A 21,559-nucleotide genomic window follows, 5' to 3' on the forward strand; every position below is an offset into this window, starting at 1 on the left:
AAGGTTAAGTCTGCTAGTCTATTTCAGATCCTTATTTTTCCACTGTACTGAAAAATTACCTACAAAAGTTATTCTTTGGGGCTGTCAAATCTCTCATGGCCAAATGAGAATTATTCTGGAAAGTTTCAGCAAAATCCTGTTCTCCATTTTTTAAATTAATCAAGCGTTACAAATACATTTCCCATCTTGTACACAGAAAACAAAATCTGATCCCTATTTCAACTGATATTACTGGGAAATGGGATGATTTTTAAATCTCCAACTTGGAATATACCAAGTCCACTATGGAGAATAGTTGGTGCTTTGCATGGCTTATAACATGTTAAAAATTAAGTTAGAAGAAAACATTTCCTTAAACTTTTTATTGCACAACAGCATGCACCAGCCTAAATAGCAGCAGATGTGATCTTGTACAACTGTAGAATTGAACAATAAACTGGGCCAGTTGTAAGTGTTAAGTGTGTTATTATGCTGTTGTCCAATATGTATAATACACATACAATCGTGGAAAACAACTGTAGCTATTAGGGTCCCTGTTGCCATTGCCATATCTCGACGACAAGGAAGTGATGGAACCATAAAAGATTAACAAAATTAGGATGCTTAAGGAACCCAGTGAGCCACTGGTCTATGGTGCTCTTGAGACCATCATTAAATCCAGGAATTATTTAATTAATATAGAAATGGCAACTACTGATTTTCCTAATTTCCATACAACAATCAGGGGAGATAGCCCCTTAGGAGAAGTTCATAGCTACAAAGCAATGTTCAAATGCGTGGAAGCTGAAGTCTAATAAACTAGTATTATCAGTAATCGTTGATATGGAACACAAAAGCAAAGGTCAAAACTGTCCACGAGGACCACATACCATTCAAATACAACATGAAATAAGGAGCAGTGAATAAGCACTCCATGCAGTCTTCATCTGTCTTAAACCACCACAAAAAGCCCTTGTGACACAATATACTTGTGTCTACACCTTACATACTATTGTAATAATCTTTGTACAAATTATGCCTTGGGATGTATCATTTGAAAACTCAGTTTGCTGGTCAATATTGTCCTGATAAAATATATGTGGCAACCTTGTATGTGAAGTTATACGATTCCACTGTATGGAGTTATTAGTACATGTTTCAGACTGAGTTTGGCAAACAGGTCTGTCACAAACAAAGGAATGTGTGTTCAGCTTAATTGTATTTCAGCATTAAACAGTCATCAAATGGGAAGAGGAGACAAAGGAAGTTCAAACAGGTGAGAAAAAAGCAGGAGGGAACTTCCTTCCACATAGACTTTTTTGTCTCTTGTATCCAGCTGAAAATGTTTTTCAAAAGGGGAACTGAAACTGTAAAAAGGAGGAGCAAACACTCCAAGACACTCTCTCCCTGACCATCACATTCACAACACTGGAAGTGACAAAGGGAGCCTTCATTTAATTTTGGGAGAAAGGGCCCTGATATAGAGGGTTTAGTCCGTAAGACTGCTGAAAGCATATAGTGAGAAACTTTGCTTGAATCTGATATAGTTTGTTAAGTTAGGCACCAGTAGCAGTTTAACTTTATTTTCTTGTCATCATTTCTCACTTTTATACCTCATTACTTTCACTCACTTAAAATCTCTCTCTTTGCAGTTAATAAACATGTTTAATTGTTTTGTCTAATCCAGTGTGTTTAAACTGAAGTGTCTGGGAAACTCTATTTGAGGTGGCAAGTTGTGTGCATATTATTTCTATTAAAGAAAAAACAGACTGTATATAAATTTGTGTTGTCGAGGAAAGCATTTAGGGTCAACCCAATTTTTTTTCATTCAGTAGCCAATTTGAAAAATCAATCATTCATTCAGCTCTAATCCCAACTGGCATCCCTCCTGCCATTGCAGTCTGATGCACTTAGCAGTCTAACCTTCTGTCTAAAGAAATGTATCTCATCCCAAATGTCCTTTGCAGCATTTCAACCAAGCCTGGTTGAGATCCTGTTTTCATGAATGTAAATGTGCTGTCCATTTACTTCCTAAGTGCAGGATAAAGGGGTGTCTCCTTGCCTTCTGCTTATATCCCCCAAGTTCATTATCTGTTCTTAGGGACAGTAACACTCACCTTTCCTCCCCACACACCCTCCAATGCTTGTTTTTCCTAAGTCCTGCTTCTTCCCTGTACATTTTGCATCCCCCTTCGCAACTTTCTACGTAAATGGGTTTCCATTGTGCTGGCTTACAATGCTTAATTTACATGTGATAGCTGAATAACCATCTTCTATCTGGCAGAAAACCTGTTTGTCAACTCTGTCTTAATACAGACTTTAGGAACATATTTTCAACATACTCCTTACATAGTGTCTATACAATAATTTCACAATGCTATCAATGACAAACATGAGCCTGGCTTTCATTTAAGATCTCACATGATATTCTTTGGTGAACCAAAATGTACATACCAGGATCAGGATATTCTTGTACCCCTCTTGCCAGTTGGCACTGAGGGATTCTTGGGTTATACCTCTCCTCTTATAATGATGCAGTAGGATTAGCCACTGGCTGATCCATAGGCATCAGGTCATGACCTTCTTGCCTGGACTTTGTGTCTGCCACTGTATTTTCTCTTCCTCTAATACATACACTTTCCATGTCACATTCTTGAAGAGAATGCTCCAGCGCAGCAATTTGGACTTGGTATATTTGTTTCAGTGAAGCCATACCTATGGAGAACGGTTTCTCAGAATGGTCTTAATTTTCTGTTAAATAGTAGAGCCTCAACTGCTTGACTGCGCACACAAAGCATAACACTCTTTTTCTATGACAGAATAATTCCATTCAGTGGGTGTCAGTTTTTTATTCGACAATGCAATGGGATGCTGTTTGAAACTGTACCAAACCAGTTTTCATCAGAACTGCACCTAAAACTGTGTCTGATACATCAGGACACAGTTCAAACATTTTGTCTGCATGTGAACTGGCCAGAACAGGCTTACCTGACAGCATTTCCTTTACCTCATCAAAACCTTTCTGACAAATTTTGTCCCCACTATTTTATATGGCTTTGTCTTTTTGCAAAAGTTTGTGATAGCAGACACAATAGCACTGAAACCATGTACAAATCAGTGGTAACAGTCAACCAAACCTATGTAAGCCTGGACTTGGGTTTTAGTGTAGGGTATAAGACAGTTAATAATAGCTTCCACTTTCAAGGGATCAGGAGAAAATTGGCTACCTCCTACCCAGTGTCGTAATATGGAATTTTGGCAGCTCCTAGTCTACATTTTGACACTTTTACAGTGAGACATGTGTCTCTAAGTTTTGTCAGCACAATTCCCAAGATTGGATCAAGAACTGCTAAATATGCCTGTACCCTCTTGCCAGGTGGCACTAAGGGGTGAATAGATTTATGTTCACAACACAAATGAACACTGTTGATTTAAAGGCTTGTCTCTTTCTAATCCGCTAGAGAGTCTTTAAAAGTAATTGTTCAAAAGATGACAATTTACTTTCTAACACTATGTGGTTCATCAGAAAAAGGGACAGTACTGTATCCCTAGGACTAATTTTATTGTTAAGAATATGTATTCTGTTTCAAAGTCTAGTTCATGTGAAAATGCATTAGTACATTCTTATATTCTGTTAGACAAATATTTTGATTATTTTAAATTGTATTAAAATAGAATTATTGAAAACAATCACCTTCAAAACAACATAGATATAACATTGTTAATTTTCTCTTACCCATACTGTTTTCGGCCTTTGTACAAGATGTACGCTTTAAAATTTCACGTACCTATAGAAAGAAAAAACAGTGATGCAACAAACATTTTATCTCTTAAGATTATGTTAATTACGGTGCCAGCACAAGCCACAGACCTACACATAAAAATAAGATGTTCTTCTGTAGTTAATTTGTAGCAATATTTAAATCAGTCCTGTGGTTGACTCATGTATAAATATATTGTTTAGGACTATTGCATTTAAATTTTTAAGTAAATAGAAAGTTTTACTGAAGTGCTATAAAAAAACCTAAGAAGGTTACATCTATGAATAATATTTGAATCCACTCGTTTAGTAATATATTTACTAACAATTACCTCTCCAGAAGGCACAACTCATAGATTATATCTCTTCTCTTGAAGAAAAAGTTCAAAATATCAGTCCAAATTCTCACATGTTATAAAGTAGAGTAGCTCCACTGACTTCAACAGACCTGTGCTAATTTACACCAGTTAAGTTCCACTTCCTTCATTGAATCTATGGCATTTGCATCAGCTGAGAATCTGGCCTCCAGTCTTTTCTATGCTTTTAAATATTGTCACAAGGATTCCTGAAAAAGAACTGATATTTGGCTAAATCCTACTTGCCTTTACTCATATAGCACTTTTCATTAGTAGGTCTTAAAGTGCTATGCAAAGGAGCTCATTATCATTATTCCCATTTTTACAGACCATGAAACTGTGTCACAGAGACGGGGAGTGACTTGCCACAGTCACCCACCAGAGAGGAGTGGCAGAACTAGGAACAAAACTAAGATAAGCAGGAGTTGTATCTATTTTTGTTCACTTTTCCATTACTTTTATCTTGGTATAGAATAGGAATGATTGGCTGTACACTGTAATAATTTTGCTTATGTTATGAATCCAGAGAGCCTAGAAATACTATAGATAGGTCAAATCCTCGGCTGCTGTAAATTAGTGTAATGACATCGAAATTAATGGTGCTATGGTGATGTATACCTTCTTAGGCTCTGGCTCTAAAACCTGTAGCCAAATCCTGCAAGGAATTAAGTGGAAATATTCCAGATTTACACCAGTTTAAGTGAGAGCAGAATCTGGCTCTTCTTTTCATATTTACCACAATATCTAAATAAATACATTAGGAAGCATGACAAAATTAAAACATTATACATATGAAGACTGCACTCTTTTCCAAGCAATTCTGAGACAGATGGTTTGTTTACCAACTGTATGGATCTGTCACACCTGATTGTACTTTTCTGTTGCTATGAAACAATAAGCAAATAGTGATGAAGTCAGCAAGAGGAACCAAGTGCATTCATTGTGGAAACAGGTACCATTGAGCACAGAAGATTCTATCAATACTGAGGCTACTTGTGTTTACTTACTATTCGACTGCGGGTAGCATTGTCGAAAAATGTGTCTTTGTCTTTAATGTTGTACCTTGAAATGTTGAGAGACAAGATTAGTTACGTTTTCATGAATGCTACTAATGAATAGGATCATACAACAATTTGATTAAGACTCCATCTGAAACAATGACAACCAAACCTGTATTAAGTGACCATTCAAGCTAAGGCTTGAGAAAAACCAGCTGCTTAGAGGAGAGGGAGGTGAAGCAGAACTCTGTGTATTTGTGGATACTCTAAGGTGGTCTTTTAAGACAGAAGGTTGCCTGACTCTATTGAACTCTACAAAGATTTCAGTGTATTAAGAATACTGTGGCTTACACAGGTTGAAAGGAGGAGGAGGAGGAGTTAATGCAGAAACATTATCCAAATGTAAAATACCTTTTGGTAAAGAACGTTTTTATTGTTTACATAGACTGACATTCTACATTTTTCCCTTATAAAATAACCACAGTGTTCTAACATTCCTTGACTCAATTAATATAATCAGATTTCAACTAGCCTTAATGCAGATGTTCATTACTCTTTTTCAGGATGACTAAGAAGTCAATACTACATTTGCTTCCATACAATCAATCCGTAACAGTTATGTAATTATTATATTATTCCATTTTTGGCTAACCAACCCAGGAATCCTCACCAATGAAATTAACTTTGCCAGTTTACTCCCTCTAGCTGACTTAACATGTATTCAGTTTTAATGAAAATTGTCAGAAAGGGCAACAAATGATGTGGTAGGTCATTATATTTATATGACTTTATATGTCAGACATAACTGCAGGGAACCAGTTCTTAATGAGGTAATAAGAACTGTTAAACATCATATTAGGCCCAAACGTATTATTGTGGGTGGAAGGGCAGGTAGCAAGAATTCCTTATTTGCATAGTATTGGCCAAATTCTAATTACTTTCATAAATCTAATCTAACCAGAAAGAAAAAAAACATGCTTCTTTATAAGTTATATCTTTTTACAAGCTAGACTGCATGGTTACTTTTCCTACTCATAATTTATTTGGTACTTTCAATTCAAGTTAAAAACACACCTACTTCATTGAATACAACCCCTTCTGTTGCCCACCCAGTCATAAGTGTCTTATCCAATGGAAGCAGTTACATCCAGTGAGAGAAATTCTGCATTAACTTATATCCTGTCCAAACCCACAAAAACCAACAAGCAGTATAAGTTAGATTCACATAAATTGAGAGTACCTTATACCTTACTAATGTGCACGTGCAACATAGTCTACATTTGTGTAACTTACACATCAAGGAACTGAACGAAGATGCCAGTTAAAGAGGGAGTTGGCCTATCTTGCATCCTCTTGTTAGTTGCTTTTCTTGCTATGCCTCTCTTCTGATCTCTTGGCATGTAAGTTACATCAACTCACCTTCCATTACACTGACTTATAAGGCCAAATTCAGAGGTGATGTGACAAGGTGTGTAAGTTACACAATGATAAGTAAGGGTGAGTGAGAATTGCAGGGGCTCTGCTTTGCCATTCATTTGCACCAGTATAACTCCATTAACTTTACTGGACTTATTCCTGATTTGCACTAATTTAATTGGAAAATCAGGCTCCAGGTATGTCAGCTGAAGGAAGTCGATAGTGAGACTAAAGGTACTGTAAGTGAGGGGAAGCAGATGGCATAGGTTACCAAACTTAGACTCTTACTAGACTTACTTAGACTCACTTTTGAATTTGACCCATAGGGGTAAATTCTACTTAAAAGCAGTCAACTTTCATTTACCTCAATAGTAGCTGCATATGCATATCTGAGGGCAGAGTTCAACTCAGATGTGGAGATGGACCTAAGCCACAAAGTTCATATTGGGAACCAAAATACCTGATGTGCCAAGAGGTGCTTGGATTTTCAATCAGATACTTACTTAAGTACTAGGTCTTACAATGGAAGAAGGATACCAACAGAATTTTACAGTCTGCTTAAATGGCTTTTACATTTTAAAATACTCACAAATATATTTTCTCTCTGGAAAAGGGGTAAGACAAACTTTTCATCTTTGTGTTGTTTTGTTGTGGCACCTTGGGCTGCAGAGGCTTCGTAGTTTTCTGCCATATTTCATAGAGCTTCTTGAGAATTCCTCCTTCTTCTTCAATTTCATACATCTAAAGGAGTAAAAACCATGTACGTTATCAAATGACTTTCAAAATGTGCATTAAAAAAATACAAACGTGAGGTGGACTCTGGTCCCATTTAAAATAGTTTAAAAATGGAGTTAAAGTATGTGGAGTCCCTGAAGATATACTCCTATGTAAGAGAGATCAGACGCTGTCCCTTGTGCTTTAGGTTACATCAGCCATATTTCTGGTCCAGTTCCAAGGCTTCAAATAATGTCGTTATGCACAGTAGTTCTCAAGCACCTCAGGAGGTGAGACAATGGTCAGACAATAACCTCCTATTCAGCCACTCACTGGAAGAATAGCATAAACCTACAAGGCCAAATTCAGCAGTGGACTAAATTACACATCAATAGACCCCTAAATGGACACAAATTTATACTGTGGATGCGGATATCCGCAGATATAAATCAGTATCCGCAGAACCGCAGGGCTCTCCAGGGAACCGCAGTAGCGAAAGAAGCAGAATGCGAGACCACCGCTCCCAGGAGCCAGAACCCTGTTCCTCCAGCATGGCTGTACCGTCCCCTGCCCCACTCACTGGGGCAGGCACCAGGTTCACCAGCAACTGTCCCTGGTCACGCTAGTGTGTGGAAACAGCACACATGCCCCCAGACAGGAGACGCAGGCAGCTGCATTGACGGGATGGGGGCAGGGCTCGGGGTGGGGCTACGGGTGATACAACCACGCCGGAGGAGCTGCCGGCATGGGGCACTGGCTCCTGGGAGCAGCGACCCCACATTCTGCTCCTTTTGCCACTGTGGTTCCTGGGAGAGCCCTGCAGTTCCACGGACACCAGTTTATATCGGTGGATATCTGCACCCGCGAATTTAAATTTGTATCCATTCAAGGCTCTACTCATCAAGTGTAAACCAGTCAGAAAAAGGGGCTAAATGAGTGTAACCATAGAAAAATGCGCAACTTGCACCCATTTGGCATTAACGTGTGCAAAATAAGTCCAAGTTATATGACTAGTGGACAGAAAGGTAAAAGGGGTAGCAGGAAAAGCAACTAACAAGAAAGTGTAAGGCCAAATTAAGTTGACCAAACATACATTGGCATACAGCCACTGCAGGAAGTGCATTACTTGTGCATGTCTATACTTTCCTCTTTGTGTCGGTGGGGCACATCCTCACCAGGAGCGCTTGTATCAATTGTACTGTCAGCGTTGTGGGATGGCTCCTAAAAGCCACTAACCGTCGACGTAAGCAACGTTGTGTCTACACTGAAACTGCGTCGACCTAACTACATCAATCTTGACTCTGTGCTGCTTAATTAGGTTGACGTAAGCTGTCTCCCATCGACCTAACTCCCGAGTGAAGACCAGACCTAAGATAAAACAGGCAGTGTAAGTTGTGCTACTTTACCATTTACACTCACATAGACCTCTTTTCTGACCACTTTACCCATCATTTACATAACTACTAGACATGTTCCAGATTCTTCCAATGGTACGCATTTTTACTCCAAGCTGAATACAGCAGTTCATCATCTCTGTCTTACATATTCCATTTCATTCAACTCGTGACTGTGATTGATGACATGCCTGATTCACTCCCTACACACCACTGTAGGAATCTTTGTGCAAAACATGCCTTGTGAGGTATCATTTGAAAACTAATAACTCTCCAGTCAGTATTATCATTGTGAAATGTATGTCACAACATTATATGTAAAATTATGAACATAGGTTGAAATCATGACTGAAGTGTGTTTACCAGGCAAGTCTGCGGAGTGGGTAAACCTGTTTCTCAAAGACAAAGGACAAGCTGATGCCTCTAATCAGGTGTCATCAAAGTTGATGGGCAATCACCTAGCAAGTAGCCATTCTTTGGCAAGGAAGCAGAGCAGGAACAAACAGATCTACATTTTAGCAAAACAACAGCATGGAACCTCTTTCACCACCAGACTTCTTGTCTCTATTCAAAAAAGAAAAGGAGTACTTGTGGCACCTTAGTGACTAACCAATTTAAGGTGCCACAAGTACTCCTTTTCTTTTTGCGAATACAGACTAACACGGCTGTTACTCTGAAACCTGTCTCTATCCACACAGTGGGAGTGAACTTTAGGTAGGGGTAACCCTCAGGAAAATGCATTTCAAAAGGTCACTGTGCTGTCAAAGGGAAGGACAAAAACATCCCAAGGTACCTCTGTATATCCACCTCTTTGGGTACGGCTACACTATAGAGCACGGGTGGCCAACCTGAGCCCGAGAGGGTGCCAGAATTTACCAATGTACATTGCTAAAGAGCCACAGTAATAGTTCAGCAGCCCCGCATCAGCTCCCCCCCCCCCCAAGCTCCCAGCGCCTCCCACCCACCGGCAGCCCTGCCGAGCAGCGCCTCCCACTCCCGATCAGCTGTTTCCTGACATGCAGGAGGCTCTGGGGGGGGAGGGAGGAGGAGCGAGGGCATGCATGGCAGGCTCAGCGGAGGGGGTAGGAAGGGGTGGAGAGGGGGCAGGGCCTGTGGCAGAGCCAGGGGTTGAGCAGTGAGCCCTCCCCCCGGCACATTGGAAAGTTGGCGCCTGTAACTCCAGCCCCGGAGTCGGTGCCTGTACAAGGAGCCGCATATTAACTTCTGAAGAGCCACATGTGGCTCCGGAGCCACAGGTTGGCCACCCCTGCTCTAGAGTTTACAGCAGTGCAGCTGTGCCACTGAAAGCTCTCTAATGTAGTCACTCTAAGCCAACAGGAGAGAGAGAGAGAGCGCTCTCCCTTCGGCTTAACTACTCCAGCCCCTGTGAGCAAGTGGCAGTAGCTATGAAGGGAGAGCTTCCTCCACCAACAACATAGCACTGTCTGCACTGGTGCTTATGTCAGTGTAACTTATGTTGCTTGGGGTGGTGGTTTATTCACACCCCTGAACGACAGAAGTTATGCTAACATAAGCTGTAGTGTAGACATAGCCTCTGTCTTTCACCCAAGAACACAAAAGAAACAGCCTTTGGATTTTGGGAGCCGATCCTGGCCTGAAAATTTAGTGAGCGATATTACTGGAAACATATGGTAAGGGTTTCTACTTGAACCAAGTCTACTTTGTTAAATTTTAGAACTAGGAAGCATTTAATCTGTATTGCTCTTGTAATCATTTCTGACTTTAATGTTTTATACTTATGCTCATTTAAAATCTCTCTCTTTGGAAGTAAATAAACTTGTTTTATTCTTTAAGTAAAACTAATCCAATGATGTGAATTGTTTGGGTAACTCCATTTAACGTAGCAGACTGTTGTACCTTGGTCCCCTTAGATGAGCAACAGACCTAATATATTTGGATTGTCCAGGAGAGGGCTGGACAGTGCAGAACATACATTTTGGGGGGAAATCTGGGACTGGGCCAGTGTTGGGCTACCCTGCAGGTGGTAACCAAAGTTGGTGGAAGCCAGAGTGTCACTGATGTGTGGCTGGCAGGCTGCAGCTACACATAGGCACTCAGGGTGTGACCTGAATGCTGTTTGTGAGCGGCCCCAGTGGGAGCTACAGCAGCAAAGCATTGTGAGGGTGACATAGGCCCTCACTGGTCAGCTTTGCACCCCAAAATATCATACTGATTGAATATTTGTTCTCTCTCCTTTTAGACACCAATCTTCACTGTCCCCTTTCACAACCAAGCCACTGGTGTTTGGGACTACACTATATAAAGAATGGGCATATTTAGATATGGAGTGACTGTGATATATGTGTATTCATGGAGAGGGAAACTGCTTGTGTGTCTACCTGTAACTGAGAGGAGGGCAATAACTGTGTATGGTGTGTGCACATATGTAGGCATGGGCCACAGGAGGCTAGTTTATAGTACTTGGTCCTCAAAGGCTGATACTTGAACATGAGATTGACAATTTTAGGCTTGGCAAGCCTGTCAATTCACCAGTCTAATAATACTGATTGACTGGTCAATTGACCGGCTATTGTTTGATCACAGTCAAATCCTGTCAAATATTCCAGCAAAAGTGCCCGGCGATAGACCGCAGCCTACCTTTCTGATTGCATCATGGTACCATTCTTTTGGGGGTTTGAACTTCATTTCATTGAGTTGCACACTTTTTGAGTTAAAGTAACTTTTTTTAGTAACTTTTTTTTTTTGTAATTAGGCATAAGAATCTATCCAAGGCTAAGCCTACTGAAGATCATAAAGTCTGGCTTTTCTTCTTTTGTTTTGTTTTCACTGTTGTTTTTGTTCCAATGAATTAGTGCTTTAAAATATTTATCCATTTTTGACATTGTTTGATCAATAGTTGACTGGTTAATTGACCAATTATTTTTGGACCAGTCAAATGCCCAAGCCTAGCCTGTCTCCCTGCAGGAATGCAGAAACTAGACAATTAATAACTGGAGCTGGGTGAAATTTTTCAAATAAATAGTTTATTTGTCAAAAAATGCAATTTTGTTTGATTGGAAACTATTCATGGACTTGACACAAAGTCACCACATATTTTTTTGGCAAAAAGTGTGTTTTGGGACTTAGGCGCCATTCAAAAAATGGGCAGAGAAGGAGGTGGTGCCTGCTTTATATCGTTTAGCCCAGGATTGGTCTACACTACATAGTTAGGTTGACATAAGGCCACTTACATCAATCTAGTTATGTTAGTGGACACACTACAGCCTTGTTCCCGCCAATGTAATTGCACTAGTCCATTGACATTATAACTCCACCTCCATGAGAGGTGTAGGGCTTACCTCAGTGTAGGTAGGGTGAGGCAGTGTCTGGGTAGACACTGCATTGCTTACATCGGTTGTTGGCTGTCATTCTTGACACCGGGGAGGGGGTGGGGGGCTCCAGCTAGAGCCCAGCTGCCCCTCAGGTGCTCTGCTCCCAGCCAAGCTGCACCCACCCCACTTCCTGCTCAAAGCCCAGCTGCCCCTCAGGTTTCCACTCCCGGCTCCCAGCCACGCTGCTGCCTGGCCTCCCTGCTCCCCAATCCAATCTGGGCTGCGTCCACCCAGCCCCCGCTCCTTACTAGGCTGCTGCCCACAGGCTCCTGGCTCACCACTCCCCATGGGGAGCCTTGGTACTGCCTGGAGGCTCCCAGCTCCCCATTCCCCACTGCCTTCAGTCTGGCTGCCCCCTGGCTCTCAGCTCCCTGTACCCCACCGCCAGGAGCCCGGCTGCCCCCTATTTCTCAGCTCTCCGGTCCCTACTTCTGGGACCTCCCTGCCACGAGCTCCCTGCTCCCCACCGCAGCTAGCCCCCGAACACTGCTTCTCTTAAATCAGTGGAAGTGCTCCTGGTGGGGATGCACACCACAGATAGAAGGAGGGTAGTGTGGACATGAACTACCGCAGTAATTACTGCGGTGGTTGTAAGTCGACCTAACATAGGTTGACTTATGTTTCTGTAAGCAGTGTCAGGATGAGCTCCACCCTGACATCTGGTGGTGAGGTGTGGCAAGTTGTGGAAAAGAACTTCAGGGGCCGATCTCATTTGCATAGGCACACCCACCACGCCTAGAATGAGACCATAGCTGCCCAAATGGTCACTTTGGCTGCTGTGGGATCCCCAGTGTCTCTGTTATTGGGGCAGGAAGAATAAATTGTTATTACCCTGATTATGGGAACTGTGCTTGGAACTGTACGTGGCCTTTTGTTACGATGGAGGGATTTACCATCATCTAAGTAGCACTCGCTAGGCAAGGGTCATGGGTTCCAAAACTGTGTGAATGGAGAGAGGCTGGGGACAAGTATTAATACTGTTTGCATTGTGTTATTGGAATGGAACCCCTAGATATTGAACCCGGCCCTTGTTGCTGCCAACTCTGACGGGCAGAAGGGTTACATTTCTAGTGTAGACATGCCCCAAGTGGCTAGGGCACTCATCTGAGATGTGGGAGATCCAGGTTCAATTCCCAGTTCTGCCCAATGTGGAGAAGGAATTTGAATAGAGGTTCCCCTCCCACCCCAGAAGCAAGGCTGGATTAACACATAAGATAACTAAACTACAGTTTAAGGCCTCATGATATGAGGGGTCTCTAAAAAAGAAAACACTGATTTCATTTCAAATTTTATCAAAATCAGTTGATAAAGGATATATGGGATAAAGAAGATTCTCTCTAAATATAGTCATTTTTGTTCAAATATGACAAAAATATACACATTTGGCTACATAAATACCCTTATCCTACCCTTACCCTTCACTAATTGTTCATTATTGACAGGTGGGAGGCCAGGGTTGAGAAAAAAAATTGCACTTGCAAAATTAGAATTTCTATGAGTAAGTCTGCTATCAGTCTCCTCAGGCAGAGATCTGTTGGCCAGTTGCTACTGGTAAAATTCTGGCCGTGCCTTCATAATTTATTTAAATAAATAAATAATCTCACTGCCGATAAAAGTGGGAAAAATGTGAGGTCAGAGACGGCAGTGTTGTGAAGCAATCCTGCCAAGCTCATAGTCATATTGGACTTGTCCTAGGAGTGACATCATGTATAGCATCCCCCTTGGCTGGTAATAGCCAGAAGGCCGCCATCTTTTGTTTATGGTCCAGCACGCTCAGTTGTACAGTGCCTTCGCTCCTGTTTTTCATTTTCTTAAGTGTTAGTGTGGTCTTTCGTCTTTTGATCTGTACATGTGCACAATTGTGTATTTTATGGACTGACGGACTTGGGTCAAGTGGATCTTGAGAAGGGATAAATTTGTGTTGGCTTCCCTCCACCAGTTTCGGGAACCTTCACAGTAAATATCAGAGAGTGCTGACGAAAGGATAAATAGAGGGTTTTGAGAGGAGTGAAGGAAGATATACATATATATCCAAATATTCTGAGTACTTGGTGAGCAAGTTATTTCAAACTATGTGCATATATGATTTATAGGCTATTAAATATTCATTATATTTGCTTGAATATAGGCTAGTTTTTCTCACTTTCTCAATGCCTGTCTAGAGATTACCAGTCCTTTTTCGGGTAAATTCTTTCTTTCTCTTTTGCGCATATAGCTTGTTGTCACTCTGTGTGTCCGAAGTGTTTACTCAAGATTAATTAGTGGTCCTGTGGGAGACAGAGGACAGAGAAGCAAATGCGAAGAGAGATGTCTGCCTAGAAAAAAGACTGGGATGTTCTGCTCGGTAGGTTTGGTGTGCGGAAGACGATATTTTATTCTAGGTAGTATGCTATGTAAAAATTCTTATATAGACTTATAAATCACCTATCATATGCACAATACATTGTATTTTTATAGTATGGCAAAAGAAAAATCCCAACAATTCATTGTCTCATAGCAAAAATTAAATTGGAATAAACATTTGTAAATATATTTTATATACAGTCGGGATAAACTTTGTATTTCCCTAACAAAATTAATCAAATGTTTTTTTCATTTATTCATATGAAAAGAAGTATAGTTTTCGTTATTCATGGTGGGGAAAAAAGTATATGTCCTCTTTTGTTTCCTGTGAGAACATAGATAGAATAGCACTAACTTTCACAGAAATAACCTGGTAAAAATAACACAGGTTTTTGGCATATATTTGTTGTTGTATAGATATATAAATTTCAATATTTATCATATAAAACTAAATTTTTTACTGTTTTTTTAAAAGTGATTTTGCAGCTTGCTTTTTTTTTTTTAATTAAGTCTAATGGCAACAAACTGCTCAGGAGAAAGGTCATTTTCACAACTGAAATATGTCAAGAATGAACTGCTGCAAAAAAAGCTATCTGCCCTAAGTATGCCAGAGCTTATTATTTGAGGACATCATCAATTACTTTGCTCTCCAAAAATCATAAAAGAAAATGTTTTAAATTTCAGTGTAAAAATTAATGTGATGTGCAAACAGACATAGTCCAGCACTCCCAGCTACCTTCGAGACACCACTGACTTCCTGAGGAAACTACAATCCATCGGTGATCTTCCTGATAACACCATCCTGGCCACTATGAATGTAGAAGCCCTCTACACCAACATTCCACACAAAGATGGACTACAAGCCGTCAAGAACACTATCCCCGATAATGTCACGGCTAAACTGGTGGCTGAACTTTGTGACTTTGTCCTTACCCATAACTATTTTACATTTGGGGACAATGTATACCTTCAAATCAGCGGCACTGCTATGGGTACCCGCATGGCTCCACAGTATGCCAACATTTTTATGGCTGACTTAGAACAATGCTTCCTCAGCTCTCGTCCCCTAACGCCTCTACTCTACTTGCGCTATATTGATGACATCTTCATCATCTGGACCCATGGAAAAGAAGCCCTTGAGGAATTCCACCACGATTTCAACAATTTCCATCCCACCATCAACCTCAGCCTGGTCGAGTCCACACAAGAGATCCACTTCCTGGACACTACAGTGCTAATAAACGATGGTCACATAAACACCACCCTATATCGGAAACCTACTGACCGCTATTCCTACCTACATGCCTCCAGCTTTCACCCTGACCACACCACACGATCCATCGTCTACAGCCAAGCTCTGCGATACAACCGCATTTGCTCCAATCCCTCAGACAGAGACAAACACCTACAAGATCTCTATCAAGCATTCTTACAATTACAATACCCACCTGCGGAAGTGAAGAAACAGATTGATAGAGCCAGAAGAGTTCCCAGAAGTCACCTACTACAGGACAGGCCTAACAAAGAAAATAACAGAACGCCACTAGCCGTCACCTTCAGCCCCCAACTAAAACCCCTCCAACGCATTATTAAGGATCTACAACCTATCCTGAAGGATGACCCAACACTCTCACAAATCTTGGGAGACAGGCCAGTCCTTGCCTACAGACAGCCCCCCAACCTGAAGCAAATACTCACCAGCAACCACATACCACACAACAGAACCACTAACCCAGGAACCTATCCTTGCAACAAAGCCCGTTGCCAACTGTGCCCACATATCTATTCAGGGGACACCATCACAGGGCCTAATAACATCAGCCATACTATCAGAGGCTCGTTCACCTGCACATCCACCGATGTGATATATGCCATCATGTGCCAGCAATGCCCCTCTGCCATGTACATTGGTCAAACTGGACAGTCTCTATGTAAAAGAATAAATGGACACAAATCAGATGTCAAGAATTATAACATTCATAAACCAGAAGGAGAACACTTCAATCTCTCTGGTCAGGCGATTACAGACATGAAAGTTGTGATATTACAACAAAAAAACTTCAAATCCAGACTTCAGCGAGAGACTGTTGAATTGGAATTCATTTGCAAATTGGATACAATTAACTTAGGCTTGAATAGAGACTGGGAGTGGCTAAGTCATTAGGCAAGGTAATCTATTTCCCCTTGTTTTTTCCTACCCCCCCCCCGCCGACGTTCTTGTTAAAACCTGGATTTGTGCTGGAAATTGCCCACCTTGATTATCATACACATTGTAAGGAGAGTGATCACTTTAGATAAGCTATTACCAGCAGGAGAGTGGGGTGGGGGGAGGTATTTTTTCATGCTTTGTGTGTATAAAAAGATCTTCTACACTTTCCACAGTATGCATCCGATGAAGTGAGCTGTAGCTCACGAAAGCTTGTGCTCAAATAAATTGGTTAGTCTCTAAGGTGCCACAAGTACTCCTTTTCTTTTTGCGAATACAGACTAACACGGCTGTTACTCTGAAACCTGCTTCCATTAAGTAAGCTGGTCTGTGTAACTGTAACTGCTTTTGTGTTGCTGTAGATAAAAGTTTTCATATCTACTAATTAAGAAATAATGGAAGAAAATATGTTAATTTAAAACTATTTTATAATGCAAACAGGCATATTGCATGAGATGTTTTAGTTAGATTATTCTATTTTTTACAACATCGCCTTTGTATATATGCAAATATAAAGCTTTCATGTTTATATAGTCAATGTCCTTTCTGTGAAAATAATAAATTCATTTTTTTATGGTATGGGGCCTCTTACACTTTACATAGCTTAGGGCCTCAGAATGTCACAATCCGGCCCTGCCCAGAAGCGTACGTTAATCCCAGAGCTCTGCAACATTCTGGGTTGAGTCGCTCTCAATCTCTCTAGCTGAAGTTGTTCCACTTTGTATAAATAATTAGTCACTAGAACTGGGACTTGGCCTTGGATCTGCTGCATCCTAAATGAGTGCCCTGACCACCAGGCTCCAGAGTCACTCTCACACTCATGCTCTCTGGCCTAGTGACTATGAACAATCATGCGTAGTGGCACTTCACAGTCACTCATAAGGTTATAAGGAAGGCAGCGGTGGTATCACCATCAGCCATTTAATTAACATAGCCCTTAAAAAATGCCTGAAAACAAACTATTTTGCATCAAACAACATGTTTTGTTTGAACCAAAATAGACTTCTTCGATTCTTAAAAGTGTTGCAATTTTCCAATTCAGTTTGACCTGAACCCCCATTTATTTTTAGAACTGCCAGTTAACTGGAAAAAATCAATTATTTGCCCAGATCTGTTGATTGCTATTATTTATTTGTATTGTGGTAACACCTACAGACCCCAGTTTTCTCTCATAAAATAGACCCTCCATTCCCCGGATCATCCTAATAGTTCTTCTCTGCACCTGTTCCAGTTTGAATTCCTCTTTGTTGAACATGGGTGACCAGAACTGTACACTGGGTTTTTACCAATGCCTGGTACAATGGCATTAATACTTCTCTATCCCTACTGGAAATGCCTCACCTGATACATTCTAGATCTCATTTGCCTTTTTCACAGTCACATCACATTGGTGGCTCATAGTCGTGCTGTGTTCAACCCACACACCCAGGTCACGCTCCTCCTCTGTCACTTCCAACTTATATGCTACCAGACTATAGCAGAAATTCCTATCATTAGACCCTAAGTACATTATCTTAGTGGTCTAATTGCCAGTTCAAGACCATTCTTCCTGCACAAAAAAAGTAAACTACTTACCAGGTATCAATTTAGTGCAAGAAGAATGACACACATACTTTCCTTTAGAGCTGAGGCTGCCATGTCCGTGGCTGGGTGTCAAGTGCTAAGACCCTTCCTAAGAATGCATAGTTGCTTTTGCTGACTCACTCTGATGTCAGGTGCTAGGAACCTGCACAGAGACACGGAGTTATTTCCGCTGACTCACCAGACCAGGTGAGTCCAATTAATGCCATCTCAGGGTTATAAAAAGGATTTGAGTATTTCTGTGAAATAGAGGAAAATAGGGGAAGGAACAGAAAGACTGCATTGGAGGAAAACCTTGGGAAAAAAGCCAACCTCAGAAGGAAGCTTAGGCTGTGGAGAAGGAGGGTGGGGGTATGATTTGTTGTTGTTGTTAAAGTTAACATTCAAGTTAAGTCCCAGGTGGAAGTTGAGCTTTGGACACTATTCAATGAGTGTGTCTGTGTTGTGGCAGGAAAAGATTCTGATCATTCACAGGCCCAGAGTGGGCAAGTAAAGATCTAACTGGGTCAAACACATAATTGGATGAATTGTGAACAATAAATTCATTATCAGCAAGAAATTTTGGGCAAGGCCTGTTGATTTCACTTTGTTGTCCTTATTTGCAGCTTGGCATGCTTCTGGTACTTTTACAAGTATGTGTATCTGCAGCCCCATTTATCTGGCATGCAGACAAGCCATGAAGAGTAAAGTTTACAGCTAGGTTTTGCGGCTGTCTTGTTTTGCTTGAGCTGGCATGGCATGTTGTGAATGCTGTGAAACCAGCTTCCGTCAACCGGGCTGTCCCTAAAGGAGTGCGGGGCCCGAGACAAATCAGCCCCTGCCAGCTTGGGGGTCCCGCTCTGCATCGGTGGCTGGGACGGCAGGGCAGATCCGGCCTGATTCTGGGCCACCTGCTGCTGTGGGGCAGCAGTCGATACCCTGGGCGCAGGGCTGGCAGCCAGGAGCCTGGGGGTGCTGCCTCACCCCCGCATGCCTAGTTCCCACTCCTATGACTTCCAGGACCAACCATGCTGGCCAATCGCACCAGGCCATGGTGCCCCCGCAAAGTGCAGGGCAGAGCAGTTGCTCTGATTCGCCCTACCCAAGAGACAGTACAGCTCTGTCTGTCAACATTGGTTGCCAAATGCTGGTAGGTGGATCTGCCACAGGTTATATTCATTTATCTGGGCTGACAACTACATGGTGAGGAATACAGTGGTAAATTTGCTGCTGTGAATTAAATGGACCTCTTCAGCTGAGGCATAGGCCCCTGAGTATGGTTCTGTTTACATCCAGTTTGGTTATGCATCAAATGCAAAGCACTGAGCTGAATACTCATCTATTAATACAGCTGGCTGAGAATCCTGCCCAAGATTTAAAAAAAAAAAATCTCATGATTTTGAGTGCTGAACCTGAGGCATCTTAAAGGAGCCTGATTTTTAAAAAGTGCTGAACACCTGCCTTCTGAAAATCAGGCCCTTTTTAAATGTCTAAAGCTGGGCAACTGAAAGTTATAGTCACTCTTCTTTAAGCTGAGAGAGAGCTAATATATTAAATATAACCTAATCTTTTTTACATTCTTTCCACCCTATTAGGAAACGGTTACAGAGTGCACATCTATAAATGCTTTGCAGATCAAAACGTGGTCTATTCACATTCAGCTGTTTTTCCATTAAAAGCAAATGCTTTGTCAGATGCAGAAGCATATGTATAGTCAGATTTGCTCACAGAGAAAATGGTATGGAATAACTGGTTTATACTGGGAGATGTTTTAAGGCTGAACATTCTAAAGGTTGTTTGTTTTTCCCCCAGACCACTATGGCACCATTAGGGCTAGTCAAAACAGTTGTCAACTTTTGTTTTTAATGGAAAATTGATTTTTTGACTAGTGAAAAATTTCACAGAAAGTATCTGATTTCCTAAAATAAAAATCTACTTTTTGTCCAAAACCCTAAAAAGTTCTTAGCCATTTTTGTTGAGAAATTTGTTTGGGGTTTGTAAACCAAAAATGTTGAGGTTTCAGTTTCTTTGAAAGTCTTTTTTCCACAAATATTTTCCAACCAGCTGTAATTACACTCTCACAAAAATATAATTTCCTAGTCTGTGTATTTTCTTTAACTGGAGATGTCCTGTCTAGGTAACAGAGGGGGCAGTACAATCATTTTGTCAACAATATGTAGACACCGTCTCACACAAACTTTCGTGTTACATATCATTTACAGAGGCTCTTGAAACATAGCACTCTTAGTTTTTAAATAGTATGGGGTACTTTTTTAGGAAAGCTGAGAACCAGCCTCCCTGTTTGTGATCACACTTTAATCCTGCATACTTCTGGCCCATTTTTTGCACTCTGCATTGTGGGTGCAAATGGGAATATTCTCTTAAGTTTTTGATTTATGCCTCTAGTCCAATTGCCCTTTTAATCATCTGGTCCTATAGGTACAAGTATGGAAATTAGTTATATCACATTATTTGCTCTAGTAAATAACATTTGCATTTAGTTTGAAAATGTACACCTTGAATCCTGTTACTTGGAACCAGAGGACTTCCCCTTTAGTATTATAATATCAACATACAAAATTATGTCTGTGCAATTATGTCTGTGGATAACTTTGTACTAGTAGCAATATACTATACTTCTGGTTATGAATAAATATCAAGAGTCAGATTCACATTTACACTGTTCTGGTAATGCACAAATGAAGTAAGAAGAACAGGAGTACTTGTGGCACCTTAGAGACTAACAAATTTATTAGAGCATAAGCTTTCATGATGCAAGGTTAACTACATTAAGCATTAGGTATTATTGACATGTCTCTGGTCTTTAGCATGAATAGAGGGTCCATTCTTTTGTCCCTTTCAGCAGAACATCAGGATGCTGAAAAGGGGACAGGGCTTGTGATTCTGTACCAATCTACTGGCTGGTGCTAAATCCACACTCCTAGGTACAGCAAGCAGAACTGGGGATATTGTGCCTGTCTGAAGCACAATTACCCCTATGTCTCTCCTGGGGAAGTGCAGCTCTGCATTGCCCCCTGCTTAAGGCTTGTAGTTAAATGCCAACATCTAGCTCATTCTGAGCACATAACTTGTACTAACATCCATGGGAGATACGGGTAAGCCCAACCAGTGTAAAGGGCAACATGATTATGAGTTCAGGGAATTGTTCTTCAGGGTCAACACCCTGCTGATCAACAAGAGCAACTGGCACTAAATATCACCCAAAGTTTCTGTTCTATAGGTATGAAGACAAAAATCCATGGTGTTGAATATGAAGTAGTAAGTGTGCGCACATGCATACACAACAGAAAACTATATGTTATTACAAAGATAGTCACTGTAACTTTTGTGTTGCCGTCTGAACATTCCTGAATGAAAACTTTACTGAATTTCCATCCTTCACAATCTTTCATTATTTTAAAGGGATTTTACCCAAAGAATTGAAGCCAACCCTAATTTTTGCCAAATAGTAACAGATAG

The 21,559-nt window shown here is 41.0% G+C and overlaps 1 protein-coding gene across 8 annotated transcripts in view; it reads right to left on the reverse strand.

Annotated features, from left to right (window-relative positions):
* Positions 1-21,559, reverse strand: part of ANO2 (anoctamin 2) — a 283,307-nt gene that overhangs the window by 192,063 nt on the left and 69,685 nt on the right. For 7 of the 8 annotated variants that reach the window (XR_012155321.1, XM_073314969.1, XM_073314959.1 and 4 more), the window contains 3 exons: positions 7,099-7,250; positions 5,103-5,157; positions 3,716-3,767 (listed from right to left, as the gene is read on the reverse strand). Coding sequence is in view for 7 of the 8 variants with exons in the window: in XM_073314969.1 (XP_073171070.1) it covers positions 3,716-3,767; positions 5,103-5,157; positions 7,099-7,250 (259 nt within the window). In the remaining variant the exon portion in view is untranslated. Of the gene's footprint in view, positions 1-3,715; positions 3,768-5,102; positions 5,158-7,098; positions 7,251-16,158; positions 16,236-21,559 lie in introns of those variants that run through there. The other variant, XM_073315019.1, reaches the window with a different exon arrangement.

The sequence above is a fragment of the Lepidochelys kempii genome, chromosome 1 (assembly GCF_965140265.1).
Source record: "Lepidochelys kempii isolate rLepKem1 chromosome 1, rLepKem1.hap2, whole genome shotgun sequence".
NCBI classification, from domain to species: domain Eukaryota; kingdom Metazoa; phylum Chordata; order Testudines; family Cheloniidae; genus Lepidochelys; species Lepidochelys kempii.